At 43.7% G+C, this 13,947-nt stretch overlaps 1 protein-coding gene across 1 annotated transcript in view; it reads left to right on the top strand.

Annotated features, from left to right (window-relative positions):
- The window catches only part of VWA3B (von Willebrand factor A domain containing 3B), a 219,622-nt gene that overhangs the window by 195,695 nt on the left and 9,980 nt on the right, over positions 1-13,947 (top strand). The window contains exons 23-25 of the mRNA XM_036263356.1: positions 9,911-10,035; positions 11,058-11,195; positions 13,535-13,635. Of these exons, the coding sequence (XP_036119249.1) occupies positions 9,911-10,035; positions 11,058-11,195; positions 13,535-13,635 (364 nt within the window). The remainder of the gene's footprint in view (positions 1-9,910; positions 10,036-11,057; positions 11,196-13,534; positions 13,636-13,947) is intronic.

Here is a 13,947-nt window from a genome sequence, read left to right as displayed (position 1 = left end):
GTAAACAACATATAGATGAGTCATGCTTTCTTATCCAATCAGCTACTGTGTGTCTTTTTATGGGAACATTCAATCCATTTACATTTAAGGTGATTATTGATATGTACTTATTTATTGCCATTTTTGTTTGGTGTAGTTATATTTTTCTTCCTTTTTCTTTTACTAATTACCGCAGTCCTTTCAACATTTCTTGCAGTGCCTGTTTGATGTTAATGTATTTCCTTAGCCTTTTTTTGTCTGGGAAACTCTTTATTTGACCATCTCTTTTGAATGATAGCCTTGCTGGATAGAGTAGTCTTGGATTCAGATCCTTGTTTTTCATGACCTTGATTACTTCTGGCATGTAGTGTTTCTGTTGAGAAGTCAGCTGAGAGCCTTATGGGGGTTCCTTTGTAGGTAACCTGTTGCTTATCTCTTGCTGCCTTTAGGATTCTCTCTTTGTCTTAAATTTTTGACATTTTAATTACTATGTGTCTTGGTGTGGGCCTGTTTGGGTTCTTACTTGGTGCTCTCTGTGCTTCTTGAACTTGAATACCTTCTTCCTTCACCAAATTAGGGAAGTTGTCTGTCACTATTTCTTCAAATATATTCTCTAACCCTTGCTCATTTTCTTCTTCTTCGGGGACTCCTATGATGCGAATATTATTACGTCCCACAGTTCTCTTAAGCTGTCTTCCTGTTTTTTAATTATTTTTTCCTTTTGGTTTTCTGATTGGTTGATTTTTTCTACCCTGTCTTCTAATTCACTGATCCAGTCCTCAGCTTCCTCTAGTCTGTTGTTTAGTCCTTCCAATGTTTTCTTTATTTCTGCTATGTCATTCTTCATTGCTTCTTGGTGGTTTTTAATTTCCAATTGGTTGATTTTCAATGTTTCTATGTCTTTACTCATGGGGTTGATGTCCTTACTCATGCTGTTGAGCTTCCTCAAGGTCATGGCTCTGAATTCTAGCTTTGTTAACTTGCTTAAGTGGGTTTCATTTATCTGATCTTTGGTTAGAGGTCTCTTGTTCTTTCATTTGACATTTGTTTCTTTGTTTCACCATTTTGGCTATCTCAGTGGGTTTTGGAGCCTGCCAAATTTTCCCTGTGGGTGTTGGTGTTCTGTTGTTTGTGGCTTCCTCTACTGGGTTTGGATGAGTGAGGGAGGACCCACATTAAACACCTCTGTCAAATCTTACTTTCCTGGGTAGAGTTGCAAGCCCAGTAAAGATTCAGTTATCCTCTAGCTTTTTGCCTGGAGGCTCTTAGTCATGGTTACTTAAAGAGCCTTGGGTTCTCAGATGACTGAAAAACTCCCCCTGGTGTTCAGTGTATGGGGATTTACCGAGGGTGGGGCAGATGCTGGTTGTTAATGGGCCTCGATTTGCATTTCAATGGCCACCGGTGGTGTTGAATCTCTGAGAGTGGTGCCGCTGCCTCTCCCCAGAGCCCTGAGAAGGAGTAAGATGACTACCGTCCTGCATGGCCGCAACTCAGCAAAAGCTCTGAGTGCCCTCCAAATCCCAAGTGTCCACACACAGTTCCAGTCCAGTCTGCTCTCCCTCTGCTGGAGCCCAAGTGAGTGGCTGTGGCTATTTTAGCATCCTGGCTCTGCCTTGTGGAGCCGCTTGGGAGTTTAACCCCAAGGGCGCTGCTCACAGCTAAGACCGTTGCTGTCTGTGGGCTCCCAGCTTCTGTCTCACGCCTCCGCAATCCTACCAGGATCAATCGGTGTCCCTGGTTATATGGTCCTCGCAAGCTGCTTTTCTGTTGCTTTTTCCCAGTGATTTGTCTTTATTTTTGTTGTAATTCCAGTTTGGTCCTGGAAGATCGTCTGTGTAGCTTCCATTCACTCCACTGCCATTTTGGAATCCCTCAATATGGGCTATTAAGGGTCATGTTAAAAAATGTGGGTTTTGCTCAAGCTGGGTGGCTCAGTTGGTTGGAGTGTTTTCTCATACACCAAAAGTTTGCGGGTTCAATGTTTCTCTCTCACATTGATGTTTCTCTCTCACACTCTTCCTTTCTCTCTCTCTCTCAACTCAATAGGCATGTTCTCAAGTGAGGGGAAAATAGAAGTGTATATTTTATTGGGGAACCACATTTAAAGCAGGAGAAACACAATCACACTTGAAGTTTAAAAGGCTCTCCCATTGCTATGTGAAGATTGACTAAGGAATGGGTTAGGATGTCAGTCAGGTCCCTGGCTTGGGCCATAAGTAGACAGTGAAACCTACCAGAGATGGTAGGATGGACAGGAAGGTGATGAGTTGTGTCTGGGACATGATGAATTGTAGTGTACTGTTTTTGTATTGAAGTCTCAAAATATCTATTTCTAGACAGATTCCCTCTTTAGGTGTAGAGTTTAAAGAATAATTCTTTGTTATGTTTAATTAAGTCTTCCTTTTAAGTGGGAAAGGGTGGGGGGGGAATGCTTCAGCAGGAGTTTTGGTTTCCAGTAGGCATCTGTGTAGAACTGACAGCTAGGATATTTTCTTTTAAATGTGGTGAATGTGCTTTGGAGTGGATTGGGTAAAAGTCACTATGGATCTGAGCAGTTGAGATGAACTCATAGGCTAAGGCATAAAACTCTCCTTTATCAGGTTTTCAGAGCAGGGCCTGAAAACTTGCCACTTTTCTGGGCCTCAAATATACAGGAGGTGATTATAGGAGGTCATTCCTGGTTGGTTTTCTGAATTTGAGCCCTGGAGAGGGGTCCAAAGCGAATTTGGCAGGTGAATGAAAATGCTTTTGAAAAGTCTGAATTCCATCCTGGCTGGTTTTTCTCAGTGGTTAGGGCTGGTTTTTCTCAGAGGTTAGAGCATTGTTCTGCGGACCAAAGAGTCATGGGTTTTATTCTGGTCAAGGGCACATACCTTGGTTGTGGTTTGATCCCCAGCCCTGGTTAGGGTCATGCGGGAGGCAACCAATCAATGCATCTCTCTCATGTCGATGTTTCTCTCTCTCTCTTTTCCTCCCTCTGACTATCTAAATATCAGTGGAAAAATATCCTTGGGTGAAGATTAAAAATACATTTTTAAAAAATAATAATTTCAAATTTACAGAAAATTTGCAAGAATAATACAGAGAACTCCTGTATATGTTTTACCCAGATTTATCAATTTTTAACTTTTTTTCACATTTATTTTACCACATATATTTCTCTCTCTCTCTCTCACCCTCCCTTCTTACTTCCTCAGATTATTTTTTAACTATTTGAAATTAGATAAAATCATCATACTCCTTAATACATCAATTTTCATTTATCAAGAATAAGGATATTCTCTTAAAATAACCACTACAAGGTTATAAAATTCAGAAAATTTTACACAATTGTGCTACTTTTTATCTATATATTTCCAATTTGTTAATTGTCTCAATAATGACCTTCATCACATTTTTTCTCTAGGACAGGTCCCTTTCCAGAATCACACATTGAATTTAGTTAACATGTCTCTGGTCTATAATCATTCTCCAGCATATCTTGCCTTGTGATATTGACATTACTTGAGAGTAAGGTCAGTTATGTCATAGACATTCCTTGGTTTGGGTTAGATTAGATGCAGATCATGTATTCCTGAACAGATGCTGCCAAGGCGATATTTTGATGTCATGTCCCTCTCAGGTCATCCCATCAGAGGACTTGATGGACATGATATCACCTGCCCTCATTTGTGATATTTAGACCACCTGGGCACCACACATTTTTATTTTTCCATTGAAAAAAAAAAAAAAGAGAGAGCCAAATAAAGTTTTGTGGAGCATGATATTGACTGATGTCTTCTGTTTTGAAAACTCCTGTTCAAAACCTTTTAAACGTTTTTAATAAAAAATAGCTGGCTTTAAAATGTACCTCAGAGAAAGGTGGCTTTGGGGTAACTGGATCAGAGTGTCCAGGTGTCTTAAGACCAGATGTCTACCCTGGAGCAGAGCTGATTGTTACTGCCCTCTTGGGAATCAGGACAGGGACCTCTGTCTGGCTAACTCTGTTCCAGGTCAGTGTGCATCATCTAAGGAATAACTGCATTGTGCAGAGTGGACATGACAAGCTGATAACCTGGCTTATTAGGAGACTGAAATTCAAGGAAGGAGGAAGACATATTTGTAAACCTTATTTTAGCCCAGCCAGTGTGGCTCAGTGGATTGAGTGTTGTCCCATGGACTGAGAGGTCCCAGTTCAATTCCCAGTCAGGGCACAAGCCCGGGTTGCAGACTCATTCCCCAGTGAGGGTCATGCAGGAGGCAGCTGATCAGTGTTTCTCTCTCACATCAATGTTTCTCTCTCTCTCTCTCTCCCTTCCTCTTTCTCTAAAAAGTCAATAAAAATATAGTCTAAAAAAACAACAACAATCTTATTTTAAGTCATTATGTGTGGAAATGGGGTCATCCTTGTTGTTGTTCAGTGAGAAGCAGCATTTTACTTCAGGAAATTCACGGTGATGAAAAGTCTGGGTTGCAAGATTTCTGCACTGTGGCAATGGAAGAAAAAGGCATGTAGGGGCACTGAATACTTTCTCAGGTGTAATGATTTACGGTCAGAAACTCCTACATTTTATTTATTTGAAGTCTGCTGCTTTCCTCTACTAGACATGCAAAGTTCTCTGAGCCTCAGTTTCCTTATCTTTCCAAATGGGATTTGAAACCATTAAAACTCCCTAAGATTGTAGTGTAGATTAAATATGACAATGTACAGCAGTTTGTAAATTGGGAAGTGTTAATTACCTGTAAGAGTTTTCTATCACCCCACCTGAGAGCTCCTCTTAGGAGGTATGAGCAACCCTCATCTTCTCCCAGGGAAGAAGGCGCTGCTTGCAGTTTTAAAACTTTCATAACAATTCAAAGAGGCAAAAACCAGCACAGTTTGCTAGAAAGGAAACCTCTGAGACTAAAGGAAGATAAGAATATGATGAATGGATGTGGAGGGGGACACACAGTGGATTGGGGCAAGTAGAGAAGGCTACTGGTGGAGCAAAACAAGTGCCTTTTTCAGGAGATGTTGGGATGTGAATATCAGAAGGTTCTCATAGCCAGGGGTAAAAAATCCAATCTCCAGCCTGAGAACTTCCTGTTTGGAGCAAAGATTAAGAACTATTGCTGTATCTCTCACCAAATGAACTGACTACACTGTATACTTAGACTATTTCTCCAGTCCTCTACCCCCAAGCATGGACCAGTTTTGCAGAAGGTCTCAATAGGGGCACATTCCATTTCCTAGCCTGAGTACAGGAGAGCCCTCTGGCACTGGTGGGGAGCTGACTCATACCCAGAAAGATGACTGGAATCACCAAGCCTCCTTCAGGAGGAAAGATCAAAAGAACAAAGGCCAGTCCCCCCAAATGGTTCCTGGTAATAGTTGAGAGCCAGGCGACACTGTCTTGCCTCTCTGTGCGTGAGGACAGAAAAGCTGCAGTGTCAGGAAGCCAAAGGTTGGAACTGGTCTTGGATCAGGACTTAGGAAAGCGAGCAACTCTTTCCTTAGATGGAGAAGGAGCAAGTGCAGAGGCTGAGCCCTAACTCAGCAGGCCGCTCAGGGTCCTGCAGGTCCTAACTCAGCAGGCCGCTCAGGGTCCTGCAGGTCCCAGAGCACAGCCAGAGGGGTGTTAGCGTGGTGAGGCTGGTTCTAAGTTGGACCATAAGAAAGCACAGTAATATCTGGAGGACAAAGGCCACATCTGCAGAGATTGTGCCAGACGTAAAGAGAATGAAGGAACTAAAAAGAGATTGAGTGACTTACTGAAAAGCCTAGGTCCAGTCACCTAAAGCAGGTCAGGCAGACTTCCCTGTAAAAGGCGGAGGATGAGTTAGGCTTTGTGGGCTGTGCAGTCTCTGTCACAGCTTCCCACTTTAGGCAACTGGAAAACTGCCCAACTGGCTTAAGACCAGATTCTGCTCAAGTCCCAAAGCTGGGAATGTGAGGAGGCTCACACTGGCGTGAACCGGGAGATGGTGTGGGATGTGACGGTTCTCTTCAACCTCGAGGAGCCCTTCATTGTTTTCATAATAGAAATTCCTTCTAAAAAGTAGTATTTGCTTTTCTAATTAAAAGAGTAAAGTCACTTTATGGTAGGAAATGTGTGAATAATGTGCAAAGAATATTCAAAAACCAAATTGAACATTTTAGTTTGATAAGAAAGACACACAGTGGAAAGCTGGTTTTAGTGTGTGTGTGTTGTTTTTACAAAGGTGTTCATTTCTTTGATTATTTAATACAAAAGACATGGACTCAAGATGAAAATCAGCAGTTTTTGATTTCTAGTCAGGATGGTGGCGCAGGTAAACGTGGTGCTCACCTCCTCCCACAACCACATCAAAATTACAACTCAACTACAGAACAACCATCCTTCAGAACCATCTGAACTCAAGCTGAATGGAAGTCCCACAACTATGAAATTAAAGAAGAAGCCACATGGAGACTGGTAGGAGAAGCGGAGTTTCTGAAGAGCTGGTCCTGCACCCATGTGTGGCGGATAAAAATCAGGAGGGATACCTCAGCTGTGAAGGTCCTTCCTGAGGAAAGAGGGGTCCACTTCCCACACCAGTACCCCAGTCCAGGGTTCCAGTGCCAGGAAGAGAAGTCCCCATAATTTCTGGCTGTAAAAACCAGTGAGGATTGAAGCTGAGAGAGGCTGAGACTGCTAGAGCTCCAGGCAGCTCCTCTTTTTTTTTTTTTTGGTACGTGCCCCTAGCGGGAACTGAACCCAGGACTCTCTGGTCCACAGGTCGACGCTCCAACCGCTGAGCCAAACCGGCCAGGGCCAGGCAGTTCCTCTTAAAGGGCCCACACACAGACTTACTTGGACTCACACCCTCCAGGCTCCAGCACTGGGGAGGCAGCTTGAAGGGCACAAGAGACATATGGAGAAGAACTGAATTGTTTGGCATCGGGATGAGAGCTAGAGAGGCAGCTTTCTCCAGACAGATGTGTTGGTGGAGGCCGTTGTTCCTTTGGTGAGCCATGAGGCAGGCAGATGAGCACCACATCTGGGACTCCAGCAACCTGGCTCACACTGTTTGCCCTGCTTGGTGATTCCCTGAGGCCCTGCCCCACCCAACAGTCAGGCCCACCCACGCTGTTTCCAGTGGCTTTACCATAGGATTGACCTGTCTTGGCTCCTGCTTCAGATTTTCCTAAATTCTCTTGAACTATCAGCATCTGGCCTCAGTGAGCCCAATACCTCTTGCTAAATGGCCCAAGGCCTGGCATTAGAAGCAGCCAGCCATGATTCACAGTTTGGCTTTGCCTGGGCACTTCCAAGCCCAGCACAAGAAGCAGCCATCTACAGACCACTTTGTACTTATGCCTGGTGGCCCCAGGTAGAACACAGGCAGTGGCTGACCTAGCCCTAGAGTCAGCACACTCAGTGAAGAGCTTCAAAGCACAATGAAGCACCAACACCCAACTACCTCCACAAGCAACACACTCAAGAAGTGGACTCAGTGGGTACCAGAGCCCTGCTGAAGTAAGTCTTGCTCTGTGTGGGGGGCCCCTGCATAGCTGATTCTCTAAGGTAGTCAGAAGTGGGTGGTTAGTGGATACAGCCAGTCCTTGCAGCTGATCAGCCTGAGTAAATCCTTCCCATTGACATGCCAACAGCAATCAAGACTCAATTACAACAGAAGGGTGTACAGTCCACATGAGGGGTGCACCTCGAGGGCCCAGCTGGGGTGACCAGGGAGGCTGTGCCATTAGATCCTGCAGGACACTTACTATAATAGGCCACCCTATGAAGTCTAGGAGACATAGCAACTCTACCTAATACATAGAAACAAGCACAGGGAGGCAGCCAAAATGAGGAGACAAAGAAACATGTCCCAAAGAAATAACAGAACAAAACTCCAGGAAAGGCTCCAAATAAAATAGAGATAAGCAATCTAATAGATGCAGAGTTCAAAATACTGGTTATACGGATGTTCAAAGAACTTAGTAAAGACCTCAAAAACATAAAAAAGGACCAGTCAGAAATGTAGGATGCACTATCTGAAATAAAGAACAATTTACAGAGAATCAATAGTAGAGTAGGTGAAGCCAAGAAGCAAACCATTGATTTGGAAAATAAGGAAGCAAAAAATACCCAATCAGAATAGCAAAAAGAAAAAGGAATTCAATAAAATGGGGATAGTGTAGGGACCTCTGGGACAACTTCAAGTGTACCAACATTCACATCATGGGGGTGCTAGAAGGAGAAGAGAGAGAGCAAAAATAATGACAGAAGACTATCTGAAAAAATAAAGACAGAAGACTTCCTTAATTTGGTGAAGGAAACAGTCATATAAGTTCAGAAAGCACAGAGAGTCCCAAACAAGATGAACCCAAAGAGGTCCACACCAAGACACATCCTAATCAAAATGCAAAAGGTTAAAGACGAAGAGAAAAGCTTAAAAGCAGCAAAAGAAAAGCAGTTAGTTACCTACAAGGGAGCTCCCATAAGACTGTCAACCAATTTCTCAAATGAAACTTTGCAGGCCAGAAGGGAGTGGCAAGAAATATTCAAAGTGATGAAAACTAAAGACAACCAAGATTACTCTATCCTGCAAAGCTATCATTTAGAATTAATGGACATATAAAGAGTTTCCCAGACAAGAAAAAAGCTAAAGGAGTTCATCACCACCAAACTAGTATTATATGAAATGTTGAAGGGTCATCTTGAAGAAAAAGAAGATAAAAAATATGAACAATAAAAAGGCAATATATACATATCTAGCAGCAATTGAATCTACAAGCAAAATGAGCAAGCAGAACAGAAAGAGACAGATACAGAGAACTTTTTGTTGGTTACTAAATGGGAGGGATGTTGGGGAGATGGGAGAAAGAGGTGAAGGGATTAAGAAGTACAAATTGGTTGTCAGACTAATAAATCTCAAAGGGAAAGGAGGGGAGGCAGGAGGTGGGAAGAGATAAACCAAAGAACTTATATGCATATATGCATAATCAGTGGACACAGACAATAGTGTGGGGAAGGCAGGAAGGGTCAGGAGCAGGGAGTAGCGGATCAATAGGGGAAAAAGCAGGGACATCTGTAATACATTCAACAATAAAGATGAGTTTAAATTTTTTTTTGTTAAAAAAAGCAGTTGTTTTTTTTTTGTTTGCTTGTTTTTGCCACATAAAGGACATGGGACTTTGCCAAGGTGGCTTGTGAGCAGGGGCGGGTGCCAGGCACTCATGCTGCCAGAGCCCAGTAGGGATGGGCACATTACTCTCTCAGAGTGGAGGTGCGGGCGCAGTTGTCACTGCCCAGGGAAGTGTCGTGTCAAAACTTCTCCTTAGTATTTATAACCCCTGTATAATGGGAAGATACATTCCAACTAGGCTAAATGACAAATTATGTGAACCTTAACACAGGTATTTTTCTTTCCTGTTATAATAATCTCTGAGGAGAACTAAAAGACAAGGAAATGTCTGGGTACTTTCTTTCCCCTCCCATTTGGTTGCACACTTTAGGGAAGCTGTGGAATATGCTCAACCTAGTTACCTTTTCATTGATTTATTTAGATAAAAAGCTGATGATGAGAGTTCACATTTCCTTTTCACTTTCACAATTTAACAACATCGATTTTCAATATTTAAGAATTATAGAAGGGAATATAGCTAGAATAAATAAATAAGGAAACCAGATGGTAGGAAGTGTCTAGGAAGAGGTTGTTTGTTTCTAAAAATGATGTTCCCCTCAGATAGTTGCTAGTGACGTTGGGTGTGTGAGCTTCTGTGCATTTTCTGGGCTCCCATACTGGAGCACTGCACATCACTACCTGCAGTCAGTCCACCCAGCCCCCACTGGATGGTGTCTAATGCTGTCTGGTGGGGACAGCAAAGGGGCACACTGACCTATAGGCAAAGTGTGACAATTTAGTACAGTCAACAGATGGGGCCAGCCTAAAAGAACAGAGATTACTTGGCTTCATATTTTATTTTAATTTTTATTCTTTCCAGGGGTTGTGAAGAAATGCTTAAGCCCCACCCATGCACTGGTGAGCTTCAGGTATGGAGACACCAAGGTTGTGCCTACCTCCTTCATCACACCTGTGGGGGGCGCCATGCCCTGCCCGCTGCTCCAGGTATCTGCTCTAGCACCTGTTCCGGGTCCCTTTTCACCACTCCCAGAGCTCTGAGGATGGTGCAACCACTGTTGGGCCCTTGCTGAGCTCTGGTTGGGCTCCTGCAGAGGGCTTGCATTTGGACGGGAAGAGCAATGGCCCCTGTTCTTATGACCACTTGCCTGGAGATTACTTTGCTCATGGCCCTGATCTGCTAACACCCTGTTAAGTAGCTCAGGACTGAACTTGCCACTTCACATGTCATAGATGATCAGAGAAGGGTGTTGCTGTAGCTGCTAGTGCTCTTGAAACTTTAACTGCAAGAGTAAATTAAAATAGTTTAAACACAAGGGCTGAGGTCATGCTTTCCATGACACCAAGGCCAGAGAATAGAGAGAAAGCCCCCAGAACTGCACTGCTGTGGTTTTTTAGATAGTGTGAGCCAAGAAGGAAAGCACCAAGCGCACTCATAGGATGTCAGTCACCTGGTTGTGTGGTTTGACATGCCAGAACCACGGCACAAGTCAAAGCACTTTCTCCTGACTATTGGTCCTTTCCATCTGACAAATGCCCAGCAGCCCTTCCCAGGAGTCCCTTCCCAAGATCTCCTTTCTTCTGGAAGCTATCTCCTTGTAACTTTTACCCAAGGAGTCCTGCTGTGTGCTTACTGTAATGTTGAACAAACCTGTTCCCTTCCTGTGTCAGGGTGACAGCCCTTCAGAAACAGGAAGACAGTGTTCCTATTTCTCCTTGGTCTTTGTGCGAAGCACTCCAGGTTCCTCCCAACAGTCTTAGTAGGATGTGTTTCCAGACCCCTCATCATCTTGCTGGCTGTCCCTGGGACCCTAGTTGGGTGAAAAAGTCCTGCTACAATGGGGCTTCCCTACACTCGTGGCAAAGAATTTGAAACTATTCATGCTTTCTGAGAAAAAAATATGTATTTGACATTTAGAATCCTGGGATGTTTAAAAACAAGCTTATATTAATATTGTCTGTAAGATCTATAAGCAAAATGTTTGCTATGAAATCTATCTCGTCTACAGGTTGGAGATTATGTATTTGCCAAAATTCTGATACCCAATGGATTTGATTTCTATGTCCCCGGCATTGTCATAGCGCTTCCGAATCCAGATGTGGTCGAAGATAAATTCTACACAGTTTTGAAGTGTAACAACCGGAGAGTAAGTAGAACTGCATTTAGAAAAGGACTGCGTTCCCAGCAGGAAGTGGCTCCTGCACCTGCCTTTCTCTCGGGCCACACCTAGCTCTTTCCTGGCACTGCCAGGTGTCTTGAAGAAAACATTTCCCTGGCTGTATCTACTCCCCCTGCAGTTTGGATTCTGCCCACTCTGCAACACAAAATCTGCCCTTACTAAGAAGGCTATGGCCTGCCTGCCTCTCCACTGAATGGCTTTTGGGGCTCCCATTCCGCCCTCCGGGCTGGGAGCTCACTTGGCTTCTTCAGTGTCCTTCCCCTTCTGACAGCTCCACTCTCTCTAGCGTCCCTGCTGCTGCTCAGAAAGCTCCCGCCTTACACTTTCCTGCCCGTCCTCCCAATGTATCTTCCCTAAAACTTTTAGAAAAAAATCTTGTCAGTTTACAAATCTGATGATGTCATTTGCCTGCCTGATGTGTGCCCCCCCACCTCCGCCACACACACACACACACACACACACACACACACACACCTACCTCATCAACCTCAAAAAAAGTGCAGCTTCAGGGATGTAAAGTACTACTACATAGGGAATATAGTCAATAATAGTGTATGGTGTCAGCTGGGTACGTGAAATATTGGGGGATCGCTTTGTAACGTATATGATTGTCTACCACTGTGTACACCTGAAACTAATACAAAATCATAGTGAATGTAAACTGAAATTGAAATTTTTGGAAAGAAGCAGAAAATAAAGGAAAAACGTAGTGTGATCCCAGCATATTTCTGGCCTGTCCCGTGAGCTTGGCTTCCGGTTCCGTGGTCGACTCCCTGCTTCCTGAACACAGTGGCCTTTTCCAAGCCCCTGGGCTTTCACACTTCCTAGACTTCCCTTCCTATCTTCTTTCCATGAACGCTCCTGTCACTTGAAAAATTCTGCCTCGTGTGACTCCCTGCTGAGGCCCTCAGGGTCCCCTGCACACTGTCCTGCCCTCTTCCCACACTGGCTTCCTCACCAACCCCTCAGCTCCTTAATGCAGGAGCTGTGGCCTATCGACCTTTGTACCATGACACAGCCCCTGATGAAGAGAAGGTTCTCACAATTGCTTTTCAAATTATTTGAATAAATGATGTTTCTAATGGAAATAACTTTGCTCAGGTACTTAACATGCCTGGAAAATAGATTGGTGAGCAAAAAGGAACAAATAAAATCATAGCTGCTAACTTTATTAGGCACTTAGCATGTGCCACAGGTACTACTCCAAGTGCATTACCTACAGTGAACAATTGAGTGCTCAGAACACTGTGAAGTGGGAACTGTCATTGTCCCCATCTTCGGATAAGGAAACTGAAGCAGAGAGGTTATGTCCCACACGGGAGCCATAGAACAGGCATTTGAACCCAGGCAGTCCAGCTCCATGGGCTACACCCTAGGATTCTGTGTCTGGCTGCCTACTATATGGAATAAAATATGTAGTCAATTCTTGACTGTAGCATGAGGTATATTCACCAGGGAGGGGGTCATGGTAAGTGAATTTTAGGATTAAGGGCAAAGAGTGAAGACGAGCCAGTGGGCCCAGAGGCACTGAATTCAAACTGACAGAACAGGAGGGAGAAAAGGTGCCTTCTCATCAACCCAGGAAAAGCCTGAGAGAAATGCACTTTCCTGGAGCTGTTTGGATGACAGTAAAGGGGCAATCTGGAAGGGCACCAGGTGGCGCAGCTGTGGGGATATCTACCAGGCAAAAAAGGAGAAAGCAAATCAAGGGATGATGGAAGAGACATCCCTGGGCATGTCCCCAGGGTGTAGGGAGAGATTAAGCAGTTGACTCAGCATCACTGAGCAAAAAAGACTCAGAGTCCAGGAAGGACCTTGCATTTACCCTCTGAGCAGTGGGTCCCTGGAGACCAGAGTGGCATGGTCAGGGGGATGGACACTGAAAACAGTTCTGATAGCGATGCTGGGAGACTCATGGGGCTAAAGGTGGGCATTCATCAAGGGGTGGTGGTGGCAGTTTATAAGTCCAGAAAAGAGATGCCAAGGCCAAAGTAAAGATATGATGGCAGTTATATGAAAGTGTGTGTGTGTGTGTGTGTGTGTGCGTGCGTGCGTGCACATGCACACCCACTGCATCTTATGTGGATGGACTTGGCAGATGATCCAGGATATGGAGAAATGACAGAGGACTTTTATTCAGCATGTAATCATCAAGCTAGGTTCTGTATTTAAACTGTACTCTTAAGTGTCACTCTGAATAGGATAATGACTAGTAGCTATTATAATGGGTTGAGCTAGAATAAAATTACACCTGAATTATGGACATCTATGATTTAAATTGAGTTAACTCTTTGGTATTATTACAGGAATTTTGCCCTCGGAGTTCACTTATTAAGATCAGCCAAAACAAGTATGCTCTCTCTTGCTCTAATATAAAGTCACCGCCAATTCAGGAGGATCCAAAAGTGTAAGTGGACCCAACATCTTATTACCTGAATTTTATTTATATATTTGCACCTTTAATCAGTTTCTGAGTTGAGATCCATGATCTCTAAGTACTTGGGGAGAAAGGCACAGGTGGGGGACTTCCTGCTTAAAATGTAGTTCTGTGATTATTTTTTATTTGTTGGCACACCTTTTACCTCCTGGTTATTACCCTGTCTGGTTCTAATCTCAACTACAACACTATTTTACTGACCTTTCAGAAAGTCACTCTGACTTCTGTCATGAATATGAAGGAAGTATTCCCCTTTTATTTGTAAGGAGTCAAGGCCTTCAA

Source organism: Molossus molossus, unplaced genomic scaffold, assembly GCF_014108415.1.
Source record: "Molossus molossus isolate mMolMol1 unplaced genomic scaffold, mMolMol1.p scaffold_m16_p_15, whole genome shotgun sequence".
Classification (NCBI taxonomy): Eukaryota; Metazoa; Chordata; class Mammalia; order Chiroptera; family Molossidae; genus Molossus; species Molossus molossus.
The sequence above is the reverse complement of the archived record's forward strand: the minus strand, read 5'-3'. Positions and strand labels throughout refer to the sequence as shown.